The sequence below is a fragment of the Orbicella franksi genome, chromosome 5, assembly GCF_964199315.1.
Source record: "Orbicella franksi chromosome 5, jaOrbFran1.1, whole genome shotgun sequence".
In the NCBI taxonomy this organism is placed as follows: domain Eukaryota; kingdom Metazoa; phylum Cnidaria; class Anthozoa; order Scleractinia; family Merulinidae; genus Orbicella; species Orbicella franksi.
In genome coordinates, this window is record NC_138149.1 from 21,331,874 (window position 1) to 21,347,620 (window position 15,747).

Genomic DNA, 15,747 nt, shown 5'->3' on the forward strand with positions numbered 1-15,747 from the left:
TGTCTCCATGGAAACTTGGGAAAGTTTACCTCTCATCCTAACCGTACGTGGACACACACGACATAATTTAAAAAAAGTTTTCACCAGGTAATAACAGCGCTACAATGGGCAAAACTGATTTTATTTCCGTGTCAATGGTTTGAAATAGAGAAGTGAAATATTACATTTACAGTACAACACAGTTTAAGTTCAAGTTCCAAAGCTGTTTACGTTGTTTCAATGGAAATAGTCTTTATCCGCGTAGTCACGCAGTTGTCACGCAACTTTACTCTCCTCTAGTAGAAACGTCCCATGACGACCAAATGACGGCTGGTGAGAATTTTCCATTTACAACACATTTATAGAAATTTCGGTTGAATTGTAAATGGAAACGGAACAACGCCAAATGAATGTCAGTGGTGGAGGCTAACTGGCATCCCGACTTCTAATTTCTTTTTCGCGGGGGAGACTGTTCCTCAACCTTGCAGGTTGAATGTCAACAAATCAGACTCCACTGCCCAAAAGTGTTAAAATATCGACTATACTTTAAAAACGATTACAAATAATAGCTTCATATTAAATGTTCTTACAATTTTAGACGAAAAAAATACTTGCAACAGCGTTAGCCATTTCAATGCATACCATGTATTCACATATTGTTTTTGTAAAAGTTGTCTTGATGAAACGCTGTTTTAGTTTTGTTAAATATTAACAAGGACATGTAACATGTTCCTCGTACATTATCTGTTCAGCGAAACTAACAGTGTTGCAATAAGGAAGGTTAAGTTAAGGATCCGATGAACCTCTGAGATGGCTCATTGGTGCTGGTACTTGCCCTAGTGTCTATAGCATGAACAGACCATATTCGCATTCTCGGTATTGGACTGGAACTAGCTTGCAACTGACGTTAATGCGGGGAGTCTTTTCAAATGCAAATAACATTTCTCTCTTTTTAATGATACTCCCCGGCATCAGCCAGCAAGCTAGTTCCAGTCCAACACTGAGAATATGAATATTGTTTACTGAGGTAACCAGCAGTATTGCTAACATCCCCCGCCCCTCGGATGAGATGTTAGTCCATCGCAGGTTACCTCCTCCTATTTTGTTAGGCTTTCCCAACTGCTCAGTTACTGAACACGTCATTTGTTGTCAGAGGAAGGAAACAGAACACAACATTCGTTGCAACAACGAACCACTAACTCCACAAAGCAAAGAGTCTGGGGACAAAGAGATTCAAAGTACTACACCTAACCTAGAAGCAATATTACAATATGTAATGTGTCACATTATTCTCACCTTTTGAGTGGTTCTTACTTATGATCAATTGGAGGACAGACGCATGGATGACGTCATTAACATTTTTGGCTTGTTTGTTTCTTTATCATATAAAACAAACAGATCCCATGTTGCCGTGTGTCTGTTCAAAAATTGACTGTCGATCACTGGATAAGCAAGCTATTTACCTTGCGACCGGTAAACATCCCTCGCCGACCAACGCCATCGAGCTAATTTCTAAAATTTCAATGTGACAAACTGAATTGCAACAGTAAAAAAAAAATGTGTGATGCTATTATTAAATAATACGACAAAATATGAGGATCCTCATATACGATTCGCTCAAATGCGAAAGATACGTCACGAGTATAATTTGTAAATCACACCAATGGATGTTTAATAAGCACGAGTGTCCTAAACGTTCATATTTTGTCCACTGAAGTGTCTTTGTATAAGCATATTCAGCATTCTGTTTGGAGTCAGAGTGGTATTCTTCAGAGGAGCATTTGTCATTGGACTTGTTGAACGTCCAGATGTCAGCCACTCGTCTATGGAGGCACGTTCGTATGTGTAACCATCTTACAAGACAAAAAATGGAATTAAAAAAATTAAACCAGCCGACTTATTGACTGTCTTCACTGACTGACTGACCAACTATAATGGGCGGAAAGAAGGACAGAGAGATGGATGGACAGACAGACAGACATACGAACAGACGGACTGACTTTCTGAGCTGAGTAAGGTCAACTGACCCTACTGATAGGCTGTTCAACGATCTTATTGGCCAGTTCACCAAGTGACTGACTGACCGACTAATGGGCGGCGAGACAGATGGGCAGATGGATGGACATACAGACTGGCTAACTGACTTGACTAAGATCGACTGACCCAGCTGATAGCCTGATCGACGACCATCTGATTGGCCAGTTAACCAAGTGACTGACAGACCAAAACAGTGACTGCTGATGGACTAAGACAATGCTGCACTGAAAGACTGACGTACGGATTGACTGACGGCCACTTGACAGATTGATAGACTCCATGACTGACATGACTGATTAATCAACCAACCAACCACACTGACAACTGACTGACTGATTGACTTCACTAACTATTTAAGAGCATAACAATCATACAAGCTCGTTAAGAATCAAAAACAAGACACACTGTCCAACAACCATTTGAAAAATAAAAACTCGCTAAAAAGAATCATAAGTGATTTAACTTTAAAATGTGATTAAAACTTTTCAACTTAAATACGAGACACATGAAAAAAGAATATACTGCAATAACCCAATTTGCAAATCCTACAAAATGTGCCAACCTGCTGCAATGACTGGGTCAGACATGATGTCTCGTGTTATAGGACACAGGAATTCATCTGGAATGTCCTCCTCTAGCTCCTCTTTCTTGATATCTTTTATTGTTCGCAAGATCTTATTGCGGTGACCAGCTGGACCTGAAGTTGTGAACATGTCAAAACAATCATAATAAACCTGTGTTTGAATGTCATAATCAGTGGTCACTTCAATTTAGGACTCTTATCTGTCATCGCTTAGGGGTTCAGTATTTTTCTGACAATAATTTTTGGAATTTGATATCTGGCCCCTTAATAGGAGGTGGCTGCTTAATAGGGGTTAGACTGTAGCTCTGAAATATCAACCTGGCATAATAATCACATCCTATCCTCAGGAATGACTAAGAAGGTGGAACTGGATAAACCATGCCCCTTGAGAGAGCCTGCAAGCAACATCACCACAGAAGCCTAGCACTGGAAACCAACAGGAACACGCAAGAGCGGGCGGCCCAGGCTGTCATGGCAACCGTCAGCCAAAAAAGAATTGAGAGAAAGACTGAGCCTCACCTGGGGTGAGGCTGCAAAGACCGCATGGGGACCTTATGCGCCACATGGTGCAGAGAGGCCAAAGTAAGTAGGTAAGTACCCTTAGGAACTGTCAGTGCATGTACGTGTGAATTCGTTAAGTAGCTGTTTCAGTAATCAGCATATAATTTCTCAACAAAATGTCAACACAAAGTAACCGGGCAGGTTGTGAGAAAAACGCGACTGAAACTGTTGAAGAACTTTAAAAAGTTCTCCCTAAACAATATTACTTTCAATATATATAAACTACTGAAGACAAATCAAAATGAACTCAAATGACCATCCAGCTTGTTCCTCACCTATCCCAAGGTCTGATGCTAGTACTTCGCCAGTCATGTTGGACAGTTCCACACCATCAATGGCATTTTCACGGAATGATTCACAGTACAATTCAAGGTCCAGTGACATTAGCCAGCTGCAAACCTCCTCAACACTCCAAGTCACAAGTTTCTTTCTCTGTTTCTTTGGTTCCTTATAAGAAAAATGGACGCTTTTTTAAAAGAAAAGGAAGACAAAGACACATGCATGCAAGGTAACTTGTCAGCGTACCTCAGTCTTTGCTTTAAAGAACAAATCAAACAGGATGTCAAGTGAACATAGTCAAACTAAAGTGAAACAAAAACATAAATATTGAACATGCAAAACAATTTTTGCAACTGCGCAGTCGAACATGTCAATTTCTAACAAGTGAAGACATTACAGTTTACTACATTTTGTTTCTTGACACAGTGAGAAGTACAAACAACATGGTATTAATTAATTGATTTCAACTTGACTGTACTGCTGTTTGTACATGGTCTAAATGTATGCCACTGAAGAAACTCTGAGTTTTTCTAAGTTACTGATGACAGTTAATAACATTATCACTTTAATAAGGCAAAGGATCCTGATTGATTAGTTTGAATAATTTTAGGAAACTTCTTCATACTGAGACCATAACAATAGTTACCATACTCCATTGATCGCATCAATATTTCTTTTTTTTTTTTAACACAGTCAGTGTCCCTTAAATTACCTGAGGTTCTTGTTTTTGCAGTGGTGGTACCTGTACGGTCTCCCTTGCACCACAATATCTGCCTGATTGGTCCAGTTCACCTTTAAAAAAACATTTATCATAATTTAAAAACTTCATCAACCTTTTTTTTAAGTCAGGCACAAAATAATCATTAAACCACTGTCCCTCCCTTACAGAGTCAAAATGGTCAATAGAACCTTGAAACAATGGCAACGTAAATTTAACAAAGGTCCTGGTACAGTTTTACACCCAGATTCCCTGTCTTGCATCAGTATTCCATGTAGCATTTCAACATTAACACATCAGTATCAGTCTGTAAGTAAAATGTAACTGATCAGCAAATAACCAGAAAGTGGAACACAGGTTTGAATGCTGTAAGGACTCATATTCTGGTGATTATACTGATTGTTTCCTTGAATTCCAATAAAACCTTTCTAAATGGGTGCTGTATTGCACAAACATTTCTTCCAAACAATTTAAAACACTTCACGTCATTTAAAGCTATTCATACTTCTTACAACAAAGCTAAAACTAACCACTTGAAGTAAGACAAACTTTCCATAGCTTCACTGTTCTGTCGTTGGATCCTGTAGCTAGCCAGTTACCATCCAAAGAAAAAGTACAGCAAGTAATATACCTGGAAGAGTAATTAAATCAACATTTTAATATAAATATCACCTCTGACATATATAGCAGAATGTCATGACATTTTTATAAGAAACTTTATGACATGTAAAGTTCTGAAAGTAATGACTCCCTGCAACAGATCCTCCATAAGTAGCAATACACTGACTGGTTGTCAGCATATATCCTCAAAAAGTGAACCCTCAAAACTAGGGGCCTCAAATCCAAGTTACCTTATTATGAGAAACAAAGGAAATAACAGATAACTTAAGTTGTAACATAACAACCCTTATTCCAATGTCAGTATGTTACTATGTTTTTGATAAAATGTGACATTTTTCCAACAAGATTTATCATTTCTGCTAGATACGTAAAACACCTTATTTTGAATAAGATGAGCTGAACAACAAAGGTTATGCATTTAGCTTAACCAAAGTGGCAACCCCACAAGACTTGCAGCCCTCCAAAAGAAGCAATTATACAAAAAATGCTGATAAATCCAAAAGTACAGAAACCAGTGAGAGGTGTTACTTCAGAACTTCAAAGTGAACCTCAAGCAGCCCAAAGGGCCACTAAGCAGAACACCAACTTATCATAATCAGACGCTCCGCTTTTAGGCTTGGCTAAATCTATATATTAGGTGTAATTATCAGGTTCAGTGAAAACTGAAATGTATTTCAAAGTCCTAGCATGTTTATTTTCCATTCAAGAAATTTAACAGCAAATAACTTAATGGAAAATAAAATATGACTAGAATTTTTTCAATGATCCTTCAACAAAAAAACTAATAGTAAATTATTTCAAATACCTAGTGTGTCCATCCAGTGTTAGTAATGATACTCCCATTACCTGTGAAAGAGAGTTTTACGCAATTACTCTAAACTCAATTAGTCACCTCATTCTGCAGGTAGCTAGAACATAGATAGATTCCAGGGCTGTTGATAAGGGCTGTAACCCACAACACTTGTTGCAGCTGACTATGTTTGATGGACCCTTGATGTTACTGGTGAACTGGCCCGTAGTTGATACAATTCACCCATAAAGTAGCAAGCTTGCTACGGATGTGAAGATCAAGGCTACAAGTGAATTAAAACTTAATGACAGCCCTGTTAGATCTTTTGCATGTTACACCTTTTGCCACAAAGGTCAAGCAATCAATCATCATATCTATCTCAACAGAACCATGGTTTGTAAAAACCTAAAGTAGTCTGAAAATAACTTTCCATTAGGTGCTGTCAGTAATGCTGGCTTTGAGCACAAGATCCACAAACCAGAAAAGAAAACTGCTCTACAGCCCCTGACTTGCCAGGCTTTTGAGCAACTGGGTTGCCTAACAATTATTGCCTAAGGCAGTTATCTACATGTACACATTTTCCACAATATACCTTACACAGGTTTCATGAAGCTAGATAATGCAAGTTTAGCAGGGTATCTACCATTCTGTATACTTACTGGATCCCAGAGGATAACTAACTTGTCTGAAGATCTGAAACATAAAGATATTCAAAGTGGCACTGATTTATATATATTACATTTTTGAGAAAGATAGAAACACATGGATGACAGGTTGTTTCTTAGGAATTAAACAGAATGAACTAGTCTGTGTAAGTGAACTGACCAACATCGCGTGCAATACAAGCATCTCTCACCCATTAACAGGAAGAGAAAAAAAACAAACATTATCATACATTATACAATGTATGGTGCAAGCTCAAACAAAGAGAGCAATCATTGCTTTCCTGTCAGAATTAATACAGGAATCTCAAGATTTTAAGTGCAATTTGGAATAAATAAGCATAAGTAAATTTTTTGAATTATAACAGGTTAATTCAATTTAATTTTTATTTCAAACACAACACTAGTCATGTGATTACTTAATAATACCCTTGAAAAATGGACAAATTGCAACCTTTGGCTATGGAATACTTTTGCAGCATGCAGTGCCCATCTTTGGAAACTTCTGAAAAAATGTTAGGGGTGGTGCATGGTCCTTCAAAAACTCTGGGTCTTGCAAAATTTTAGTCAAATTTCGTGGGTCTCACAGTCTCGTTTTTTTAGTGGTTACGTGTATCTCGCAGTCTCGATTTTTATACGAGGCTACACTTTTTGCACTGGAGCACTTTTTCCACTGGTGTTACACTAGAACTGCACTGCTCTTAACCAACCACAAGAAATAAATGCTTAAAGTGCATCATCAACGAGATAACAAGCCTGGTAATTGCTATAGAAGACTGAAGGCTCTAGTGGAATATTGCTATAAACTGTACATACATTCTGAGTTCCCGACAAGAATCTAACCCATGACCTCCCGAACACCGGGCGGGCGCTCTATCCACTGAGCTACGAGAACTCATGGAGAGCAAGGTCATTTAACTGAGTTCATATATGACAGGTGACCTGCATACTGCTAGGATCAACGCTATCGAAGTCATTGTGAGTAGTGATAAGTTAATAAAGATGGTAAATTTTAAGCTCAGTAATGAAATGTGAAGGTGAATTAATCAACATGACACGAGCGTGGGACAAAGAAAAATTCTCAGTCCCCGACAGGAATCGAATCCATGACCTCCCTTGCTCTCCATGAGTTTTCGTAGCTCAGTGGATAGAGCGCCCACCCAGTGTTCGGGAGGTCATGGGTTCGATTCCTGTCGGGAACTCAGAATTTTTCTTTGTCCCACACTTGTGTCATGTTGATTAATTCACCTTCACATTTCATTACCGAGCTTAAAATTCACCATCTTTATTAACTTATCAAACATAGTTTAGCACCCAAGTTGTTGCCACCATGTTATAAAGCTAGAGTTGCTCGAGGCGGTAGTGCTTCTTTCATGCTCTCCAAACTTCCTGCGTGCAACCATAACTTGATATAGATGAACGCATGCTAAGCATGAACCAATTCTTTAAGAGGATATTACATGGCCACGCTGAGATAAGAAATTTCTGTCTTCAAGTGTTGAAAAATATTTCCCTTGTGAGCAGAGCAAACAAGTGAAATATTTTTCAACACGAGAAGACAAATTTTGTATCTCTAAGTAGCCATGTAATGTTCTATTTATTATATAAACACCAAAGAAATGACAAACATTTCACTTTTGCTAGAAAAGGTGCCAACTATTTTGTAACCTAGCAAAAGCTTAACAAATTGATGTCAGTTTTTTATGTGTCTGTCCTCTTATTGATGATAAATTGCATCATAACACGGTCAAAGTGGCTGTGGAACCAAGAGCCACAGGCAAGTGGTTCCACAATAACAAGACCCTAAAATGGTCAAATGCCAGGAATAAATGAGGGGAAAAGACGCCATAACTTGCTGTAAACAAAGATAAGTGAATTTTATTCAAAATGACGTGAACATTGTCAATAGCTTTTCTCGCTTTTTGATTGGCTACTTAACAAAGTCAATAAAATCTCATTGGTTAAAAAGTTTACAGTTTGACAGCTGAAAGTTAAACTTAAAAGCTTGCATAAATTAAAATTTTACCTGTCTGTACTCTTATTGATGATAAAAATGAGCTAATCAGCACACAAGAAATTAGACAGCTATTGTAAAAGATCTCTCCACTTGTGAAAATAACATGTTATTTCCACACAAGGAGATATCATGTTTTTGCGTGAACGCTCACCTGGTATTTCATTGGTGTTTATATAATAAATGTGGATATCTTCCTGGCTGAAATAGTATATTTTTTAATGGTCCTTTCCCATTAGAAAGACAGCCTTGAAAGTGTACATACCCTGACGCCAGTATTTTGCCATTAGGAGACATGGCCACTCCATGAACCGGCCCTTGATGACCACTTAATGAACAACGTTTCCGTATATGGCACTCTTCTGAAAATGCTGAAATTAAGACATAGGAATTAATAAAACCAATAGAAAATACCAGCAAAATGAAAGAAGTAAGATGACAAGAACTACAAAACAAAACAAATTATACATGACATTGCTTTGATGTACCATTAATCTTTCCTTGGTGTCAATATCATGGCAGAATCAAAGCAGGACATGTATGGTATTAATACCTGACGCAGTGAAGATATCCCAAAGCTTCACAAGGTTGTCATTTCCACCAGTAGCTAGCATGAAATGTGGGGCACTACCACTTGTGTCTTGAAAAGCAGGGTCTGTCAAAAAGAAAATTGAATAAGTATAACATGTATCATTCTCTATTATTGACTGAATAACAAAAATGACTGAACAACCACTACTCTGATCTATGACTGGGGATTATGTCACAACAAGCCCCTTCTACTGTACAACCACTTAATGAAAAGTGATATCTTTGCTTCGAGGGTGAATAAAGTTTATGATGATGATGATGATGATGATGATGATGCAATCGTATCAGCTGATATGTAGCCAAAAATGACATACAGCTGTAGGCTAAGTTTGAATGATCACACAATATCTGGATTATGTGTACTAAAGTAATCCACGGTTGAGTGTCAATCAATACTCTCGATAGATACCCTTGATTGACATCTCGATCAGTACTCGATTGAGACTCAGTTGACACTCAGTGAACAGTCGGTTGAGTGTCGACCGACTCGAGTGCATCGATCAAAATTAGTTGATTGTTGACCAACTGTTGACTGAGATGTTGATGGAGTGTCGACTGAGTCAACCAAGGTGTCAATGGAGTATTGACTGAGTGTCAATCAAGGGTATCGATCAACACTCAGCCCTTTTGTGCTCTGTAGACATGATCCCAGTGTTCAACAAGATTGAAAAGGATAAGTGATTATTAAAAACAAATTGTTGACAATCAAATCAACTGTGTCTGTTCAGTGCTTTGGAAAATAACAAGTAAATCGTCTTGAGTGCACTTCTGTATTCTACAATAACATATATCACAGTATGGATGACAGATAACAAGGACTTCCTGACCAGGATAAAAATGTATGGGCACCATCACAATTTTGAGAATAAAGCCTGTAAGTATGTGTGTGGGGAAGATCAGAGAGAATACCAGTTAAGATCATAATAATATTGGTAAAATTGCCAATTTTGGAATGGCTAGCATTTATTAAGTGACAGATGTGGGCATGCAAGTTTGAAAATTCATGAAGAGTTGCATAGAAAAAAGTTGTATACTTTGTATGGGAAGGTTTACCATCCAGCAACAAAGAAAGAAAGTTTCATGAAACTTTTTTCAAACTTTCAAACCAACATAAAATCTTACACTGAATCATTTCTGGTCTCAAATTGAAAAGCTTGCTAATCACACAAACTTTCCATTTTTTGCAACCATTCTGAGCTGTACCATATATACCTGTTTGATTGATAAGGTCATGTGATAAGTTCTACAAAGGACCTCTTTAAGAAAAGTTAGAAAAATAAATTCTGCAAGACCTACTGTATGCTACTGAGTTAAGAACTGCATCCTTCAATAACATTCACAGTTATAATTAGGTATCTCAGAAAAATTCAACTTGCTTCAAATAACAACTTCCTCTGTTTAATGAAAACAGTTTAAATACATGCACTATAGCAATATACATGTATTAAGCTTACAGTCTGTGTCAAGGCCAAGACGACGCAATGTAACTTGAGTCATAAATGGAGATTCCATATTCAGTACTGTAAGAAGAATTAAAAGAAACTTTATTTGTATCATGTTAGTTAAAATGAAGAGAAGAAAGAATTAGTTTAATGTGAAATCTTTAATGTAATTATTACAAGCTATTTGAGACACATCTTGCATTATTAAAATATTTCTTAGTAATAGTACAATGCCACATAAATATTTGTCCATTAAAAAAACAAAAAAAAAGACTAACCAAGTTTAATCTTTACTGCATATTTTAAAATATTTAGAAGTGCTTTTTAACAAGAGTTAACATCCAGGTAAAGACTTAGATCATTCAAAGCTTGACATAAAAGAGTCCTATTCTCAAAAAATAGTTCTGATAATTATATTGTATATTATCCGTTAAAATTACCCATGGTTAAATTTGGAGCAATGATGCCTATGTTGTAGTTAAAAATTAATTTTAGATCAAGATAATTTTAAAATAGCTACTTCAATATAAAGAAAAATAGACATAAAACTAGTTTGAAATCATTCGACCTAAAATTTATTCTAAACTGAACAGAAAGTTTCAATGAGTTTTCTTTTTCGACAGGAATATCACTTTACTTGTTTAACCCTTCATACATGTTACTTTGGAAAATTTGGTTAGTAGAAAATTCAGAGTTAGACATTGGTCTATTATTATTATAAATATTAGTCTTCATAAGATAGGAAATGACTTTTAAAATGGCTTTGGTAATATCTTCTTGATAATTAAGTGTATTGACACTGAAAGAGAAGTTAGATGTTTACCTACTAGAGCCCTGTCTGTTCCCAAAAAAAGTATTCTTGGGGAGGCCATTACTTGACCTGGGCTTGACGCCAACAGTTGTTACAACTTGTAGCACAATGTGAGAATTCTTCAAAGCCAGTTCAACTCAAGGTGCAACTTACCTGGTCACATCGGTGACAAAAATATGGGTGTTTGAGGATTCACTATGTGCTTTTATCCAGTCAGAAAAAGATCTCAAAAGATTCTAAAGCTAGTGTCAGTCAGTGCCAGAAGTAGTTTTATTACAGGTGTGGGGGTGACAAATACTAGAAGTATTTGAGACTTTGTGAGATGGTTAGACCAATACATGAAGGTAAATGTATTTTAATAATGCTCTTTCTCATAAGCCCAGCTTTCTCATTGATGTAGAAGTAATAAAAGCCTTGAAAGGGTGTCAAAAAAACAGCTGAGATGGTAAGACCCAGGAAAGGAAGGTCTAGGAGTACTGCTACATACAATACTCCCCTTGGAAGGGATGCTAGTCTACAAATTACACACTAGAATTTAGCCATATTTCCCAAGCATTCACTGCCACCCATTTATAGCTGTTTTGAGAAATGTTACCATACAGAAATTAAAATCCTATCCAACAGTGATATTATGGGAGGTGGCAGTTCACTTTTATTTCAAGGGAATTCAATAGGCAATGAGAGCATCAATCCCAACAAGCACAGTTATTTCTCTGGCCATCATGTTGAAACTCTTAAAACTGTGATATACAAAGCTGAACTACCACTGCCTATAATAGTGATGCTGATGTTTCCAAGACTCAAATATCAAATAGGTCATATTTGTATTCACGGTATTAGACGATTAATGACGATTATTAACGATTAAAAGAGATTAATGTCATTTGCATCTAAAAAGACTCCCTGCATTAGCCTCACTTGCAAGCTAGTAGTTCTAGTCCAGTACCAAGAATATGAATACGACCTATTTCAAAGTGTCCATGACTGGCAGACTGGCTTCTAAAATTCACTGACACCAAGACAACATTCTTTGTGCCTTATTTTGAGTTCAGATCATTTAAATAAGAAAGACACCAAGAAATAATTACATGTAAGCATTCATATTGCTTTGTTTGACGCATCCACCTTATGCCACTTACCAACACTTTATACCACACAAAATTTCACCCATTGGAAAGTGAAATGTGAAATAATTTACTATCATAGAAACTGCCTTTAGTTGGAGAAATCAACGCATTATAATCACGATGTTACACCTGCATCAGAGAACAATCTTAATAAAACCAATACAATGACATAGTGCAATGAAACCACTATAACTGAATACATGTATCTAAAACACTGGACTTTATGACCATGAGTTAGTTGGCTAAAAATTATCTAATACCATAGGGAAGCACCTGAATGTGGGGAAACAATAGTCACATCCAGCCATTCTAAAGTGAATGGTTTTATCACATTCTTATCTCAAGTTTGTGAAAACACGTCATTAATAAATAACCAACTTAACAAAAGGAAATAAATTTATCTAACGAGACAAGTAGTCTAATATGGAAGGACTGTGACGTACATGTATTGACAACCTTTCTTTGACTTCTTGATTGAATTTTCTGGCGACAAGAAGCTACAAGAAGCAAGCGCCCGGGAGCAAGCGTCCGTGTTTTCAATAAAATCTAACATTTCGGTTTTTTTACGATGGACTATTTGGGCTGAAATAGTATTGAGCAGAATACGTTTATTCACAAATGAGTACAATACTTAGCTTAAGTTTCAGCTTAGGAAGTTAAGTTATAAATTATACCTTAATAATATTTGGGTCAAAAAGAAATGTCTAGAATTGACCTTTTAACAACACCAGTTACCACAAATTGAAGAACAGTGAATGGCACTTACTAGCTGATCCAAAAGTGGGCGAAAAACAACAATCTGCAACTCCCATATCATGGCCTTCTGCATACAACTTCATCAACTTTCCACTCTGGGCATCCCAGACGCACAAATCTCCCATACTTGTTCCTGTTATTATATGCAAGCTATCTGGCGTAAAGCAACAAGTCAGTACACTACTTTCCAGTCTTTCCACGCTCCGGATAAGCTTTCTCGAGGAAACATCCCAAATACAAAACGTTTCATCTGCGGAGCCGGTCACAAGAAATCGAGAGTTCGGCGAGAAGCGACAAACGCGAACACCGCTTTTGTGCCCCTGAAGAACAGCGATCACAGAGCCTGTGTTAACATCCCAAAGGTGAACATTACAGTCTGTCGAGGCTGTAGCGAGTAAAGTTCCAAACGGCGAAAAACGGCAAGAATTAACCCCGTACGAATGCCCAAGCAAAGGTGATATAGAGACTTCACTTCCATCCTCGATGTTCCACAGTCGCACGGTTTTATCGCCAGAACTGGAGGCTAAAACTTTGCTGTTAGGCGAAAAACTGCATGACGTGACGTCTGTGGCATGCTTTGAGAAGGTGTTAACTAACACAGCCATTTGTAAGCACGAAACAGCTACATTTTAGGCAAATACAGAGTTCTTCAAGGTGTCTATGACTATTCGCGATGACCAAAATAGATGGAGGTCGCAAATTACGTCACTCGACACAAATACGAGCTACGCCGACTGTAACCGATGAATTGCCGATGAGTATCCGAAAATAGACTTGTTCCCAGTCTCTACTGAAATGACTCCTCATGATGACTCGTCAAGAAATTAGGGCCTGTTTACAAGGAGAGAGGGTTACCCTAGCACTCACACATTTCCTTTTTTTTTCCCTTCGTCGTGTTTACAAGGCAGCCAGGGTTACCCGGGTAGGCAGATTACCCGGGTAGGCGGGTAACCCTATCTACGTGCTAGGGTTATGGCAGGCGGGTTAACTTTTTCCCTTGTAAATACTCCAGGTAGGGTTAACCCGCCCACCCGGGTTAACTTTCTATTTGTTTCCAGACCCTTTGAGTGTAACCGGGTTGTAGGGTTACCTAGGCTCGATTTCCACCGCTTTCTCGAGTCCGGTCTACGTTCCCCGTGAGTTCGGGGGAGGAGCGCGGGCTCCTTTCCCGAACAGCGGCTGGTTATCGAGCCTAAGGGTTACCCTACCTGTGAAATTTTGCTTGAGCTAAGAAGGGGTCAAGGGGGGAGCGTTTTTTTTTTTGTTTTTTTTTTTTTCTTGCTTGCTTGCCCTGCCGGCTTTTCTTCCTTCTGCGATTTTTTTTTCCCAAAATAAGGGGGGAGCTGGGCCTCGCGGGTCCCTCCTCCAGATCCGCCACTGACGCTTTGCTGAAACATAGCTTAAGTTACGCCTACAAAACCCGAATTCCAGGTAGAGTGAACTTGAAATGCATCTGTGAAAACGATACTTCAGTACTGTATCCTCAAGGTATGGAGGGGTCTGCTAAATCTGCGAGCCAGCGAGCCATGCGAGCCACGGTGTGAGCCATGCGAGTCATGCGAGTCATGCGAGTCATGCGAGCCATTTATGCGAGTATTTTTTTTTTCTTCAACTGGTCTGGGAGGTCGTCGACTTTTCGCCAAGAAACATAGATCTCGCGCCCGACTATCACTAAACTATCGCTATAAACCGCTCGCCCGCCATCTTGAAAGTGGAGATGACCCTGGGGACGAGTATAAACGGTACAACCTCGCTCCTAGGGTACTCTCTCTTTTCGGGCCTGGGAAATTAATTTTAAATAAAAATTTAGCTACAAAAGTGCCTACAATTGAAATATTCCCAAAAGAAAATCCTAATCTCGCTTCGGTTACCAGAACTATTGCTGGTGCGGCAAATATGAAAAATGCTCTAAACATCTGCACATCGTGCCAAGTCTTGCGTCATAGTAATGGCTACCCTGAGTGTGATGAATTTTTTTCTTTGTTTCATATTTTTGTTGTTTGGAGAAAATTTTGTGTATTCCAATCGCCCAGGATCCGCAAAAAATAAAAACGATGCGTCAAAAATTTATTAAGGTTCAGGACTAAAGTAGAGAAATTTTCTGAGAGAAACGTACGGCTCCACCGCCCCACCGCTACTCGAATGGGTAAGTGAATGGTATCCATTGGCACCTGTCATTCATTGATATCCACGTTGAAAATCATTCAAGAAAAAAGAGAACAGTACTTCAGGGCAACTCCGTGTATTGGCGTCAAGAATGGTGAGTGAATCGCGTAATTTTAACAGGTTCGCTCTTTAGTGAATCAGAGTTACCAAAACTTTGTCGGTTGGCTGACTGCTGCATGTGGTTGTCCCTTCCCTTAGAATTTAATATTGCAAGAATTTAATATTGCGATCTTATTCATCTTGTTCCGTTGCTCTTGTTCTTGTTCTCATGTGAATGTAAATGTAACAAATAAAAAATCTTAACATTTTTACTAGGGCTCGCATGACTCGCATGACTCGCATGGCTCGCCCTTTGGCTCGCATGGCTCGCTGGCTCGCAGGTTTATAAAACTCGTATGGAGCTAATTAAAAATTTAATTCTTTACTGTACGTAAATATTTCGGACCTTACAATTTTCGACGCATAAAAATTCTCCCTCCCGGTCGAACGGTTTTATTTTCGGACACGTTTCTTGTCCGAAATCAAAGTCTCATTGAATCTTTTTCGCAAGTATTATAATTTGTTTCCAAGTTGGAAAATTGGAAATGATGATGACGACGACGACGACGAT

At 38.2% G+C, this 15,747-nt stretch overlaps 1 protein-coding gene across 2 annotated transcripts; it reads right to left on the reverse strand.

Annotated features, from left to right (window-relative positions):
- Positions 1-100: 100 nt before the first annotated feature.
- LOC145486736 (WD repeat, SAM and U-box domain-containing protein 1-like) lies at positions 101-15,600 on the reverse strand. Of its 2 annotated transcripts, XM_081465448.1 has the most exons (11): positions 12,982-15,600; positions 10,290-10,355; positions 8,798-8,899; positions 8,510-8,615; positions 6,228-6,261; positions 5,584-5,624; positions 4,688-4,788; positions 4,152-4,231; positions 3,436-3,607; positions 2,579-2,713; positions 101-1,832 (listed from the first exon to the last, which is right to left on the reverse strand). In XM_081465448.1, the coding sequence occupies exons 1-11, from the start codon at positions 13,574-13,576 to the stop codon at positions 1,669-1,671; spliced, it is 1,596 nt and encodes a 531-aa protein (XP_081321574.1). In that variant the 5' UTR covers positions 13,577-15,600; the 3' UTR covers positions 101-1,668. The 2 variants fall into 2 exon arrangements, with proteins under 2 accessions (XP_081321574.1, XP_081321575.1); XM_081465449.1 differs by lacking the exon at positions 10,290-10,355 and having other exon boundaries at positions 12,982-15,589.
- Between the last annotated feature and the right edge of the window lie 147 nt (positions 15,601-15,747).

What these genes read in the sequence shown, in the direction of transcription:
- LOC145486736 (XM_081465448.1), bottom strand. Translation starts at nt 13,576, where the DNA reads ATGGCTGTGTTAGTTAACACCTTCTCAAAGCATGCCACAGACGTCACG. An exon ending in GCCCACTTTTGGATCAGCTA is followed by an intron (nt 10,356 to 12,981) that starts GTAAGTGCCATT and finishes TTCTTCTTACAG; the next exon opens with TACTGAATATGGAATCTCCA. An exon ending in GGCAAAATACTGGCGTCAGG is followed by an intron (nt 6,262 to 8,509) that starts GTATGTACACTT and finishes TTTATGTTTCAG; the next exon opens with ATCTTCAGACAAGTTAGTTA.